Source organism: Gadus morhua, chromosome 18 (genome assembly GCF_902167405.1).
Source record: "Gadus morhua chromosome 18, gadMor3.0, whole genome shotgun sequence".
NCBI lineage: Eukaryota > Metazoa > Chordata > Actinopteri > Gadiformes > Gadidae > Gadus > Gadus morhua.
The window spans coordinates 13,783,146-13,785,645 of NC_044065.1; the positions used below are offsets into that span (position 1 = coordinate 13,783,146).

General features: G+C 46.9%; 1 protein-coding gene across 2 annotated transcripts in view; it reads right to left on the reverse strand.

Annotated features, from left to right (window-relative positions):
* The window catches only part of bahcc1b (BAH domain and coiled-coil containing 1b), a 71,618-nt gene that overhangs the window by 43,211 nt on the left and 25,907 nt on the right, over window positions 1-2,500 (reverse strand). For both annotated transcript variants that reach the window (XM_030339621.1, XM_030339620.1), the window contains exon 3: window positions 1,267-1,425. In XM_030339621.1, the coding sequence (XP_030195481.1) occupies window positions 1,267-1,425 (159 nt within the window). The remainder of the gene's footprint in view (window positions 1-1,266; window positions 1,426-2,500) is intronic.

Consider the following 2,500-nt stretch of genomic DNA (forward strand, 5'->3'; position numbering starts at 1 on the left):
GTGTAACATGTGTGTGTGTGTGTGTGTGTGTGGGGGGGGGTATTATTGTGGCTCCCTTTTGGGGCTAAAATGGAGCAGGGCAATGGATGGAGACGGGGGGGAGGGGGGAAAGAGCCGGGGGTAATTGGGGGGGTCGGCAGGAGGGGGAGGAGGCAGGGTTGGGTTGTGCCACGGGGTTGGCGGGGTTTCGGGGGTGGGGGAGGGGCATCGGCACCGAATTCTGGTTTCAATTATGGTCGCGTGTTGTTGTTAGTCATTGACCTTCATGTAAGGTTTGTGCCAAAGACTAATTTCAATACAAATTTAAATTAGCTCGCACTCGCATAAATTAATGTTGTTTTTTTCTCTTGTCCCAAATGTACGATTTTGGAAGTCGGAACAATCAAAGACAGATGTGAGACTCGCAAAGGAGACATTTCGGTAAAAACACTGAATCAGGAGTCTCTCTCTCACACATCAACGCTCTCTCTCTCTCTTTCTCTCTTTCTCCCTCACTCTCCATTTACACACACACACACACACACACACACACACACACACACACACACACACACACACACACACACACACACACACACACACACACACACACACGCACACACACACACACAACACACACATGCATGTGCACCACAGTGTGCCCTGGCTGCTGTGCACGGCTAGCCTGTGCACAGCGCCAGTTAAACCACTTAATGACCCAGTCTTTATCTAATCCCACACCGAGGCCTGGAATTAACCAGACACTCCTGCACTCTGGGCTGCTCTGCATGCCTGCGTGTGCGTGTGTGCACGTGTGTGTGCGTGTGAGTGTGTGTCCCTGAGTGAGTGTTTCGATATGTCGGTGCTTACGTTTGAAATCATGTGTCTCATATATATATAAATATATAAAAATGTATATGGTCTGGGTATGCATGTGTGTGTTTATAAATGTGTGTGTGTATGAGTCCATGGTTGTGAGTGTGTGTGTGTGTGTGTGTTTGTGTGTGTGCGTGTGTGTGTGTGTGTGTGTGTGTGTGTGTGTGTGTGTGTGTGTGTGTGTGTGTGTGTGTGTGTGTGAGTGTGTGTGTGTGTGTGCGTGTGTGTGACCCTGAGTGATTCTATAAGAGCCTATTTATCTGTCTATGTGCATATATGAGGTCAGCGTGTGCGTGCTTCGTCGCGCATGTGTCTGTGTGTGTGTGTGTGTGTGTGTGTGTGTGTGTGTGTATGCATGCGTGTGCGGCCCGTGTGTGTTCCCTCGTGCGCCGCGCATATGTGGCCCCTTACCTTCGTGTGTGTGGGGGAACCAGATGGGCGAGGCACTGGAGTGGGGGCCGCCCCTGTAGGAGGGGGAGGCCGGGGAGGCGCTGGGCCCCGAGGGGTGAGGCTGGTGCGGGGGAGGCGACCCCAGACTACTGGTCAGGAAGGAGCCCATGAAGGAAGCACCTGAGGGAGGACAGACAGACAGACAGGCCGTGAGTCCACGTGATAGGAGGACCTCAGGGGAGGGGGAGGAGTCAGGTGGCTTCACCACGGTGACCTCCGCTGCAGCGGAAGCTTTAACTCCTACAACAACAACACAAGGTGAAGCCAATGGAACATATGCATGTACAACGCTGATTAAAGAGTAGGCGTAACTGTAGGCAGAAATAGCTTTGATTCAGCTTTTTTTATTTCCACTTTTTTTCATTTGGACAGGATATAGGAAGTGACTGTGCTGGAGTTGGAAGGTCGCTGATGAGACTTCGTCTTTGAGCATCTGGGTTGAGGCAAAGGAAATGAGGAATGCCGCACTTCTATCCAAAAACCAATGTGTTGGCAGGTGCGTGAAGTGTGTGTGCAGCAGCGTCTCTGTGACTCAGAGGATGCAGTCGTTTGTGGAGATGGGAAGCCTTTAAATACCAGGTGCAATGTTTTACCCGTCGTGCTTTTTAATAATTATTTTGTCAAAATAATCTAAAATCAACCTTCCACGTCCACAAAGAAATACACTGTTACCTATCATAACATTTCAGTGATAAAATGGTGGGTAGGTATAATATGAAGCTATGATGGAGAACGTATGCAATTAGCCATTTAGCAGAGTAGGTTTGCATAATTTGAATTCAACACACACCACTTTGGGAATTGTCCATTTGGGAGAATTATTACAAAATATATGCTAAAAGTTATTAATAATATTCTCAATTCCATATATTTTATTGGAAGTACGCACAAGCCAAATGTCGTCATGTACGGCGTAAACTGGGAATTGTCCATTTGGGAGAATTATTACAAAATATATGCTAAAAGTTATTAATAATATTCTCAATTCCATATATTTTATTGGAAGTACGCACAAGCCAAATGTCGTCATGTACGGCGTAAACTATTTAATATCAACCATTCTTCTCTGCATTTTAAAGCTAGCACCACACTATTGACTAACTGCCTCAAATAGAGCTAATATTATATTTTTTCCCCTGGCAGGAAAAACAGAGATGTGTGTTTCTCTCTCTCTCTCTTTCTAACCTAGTTCTCT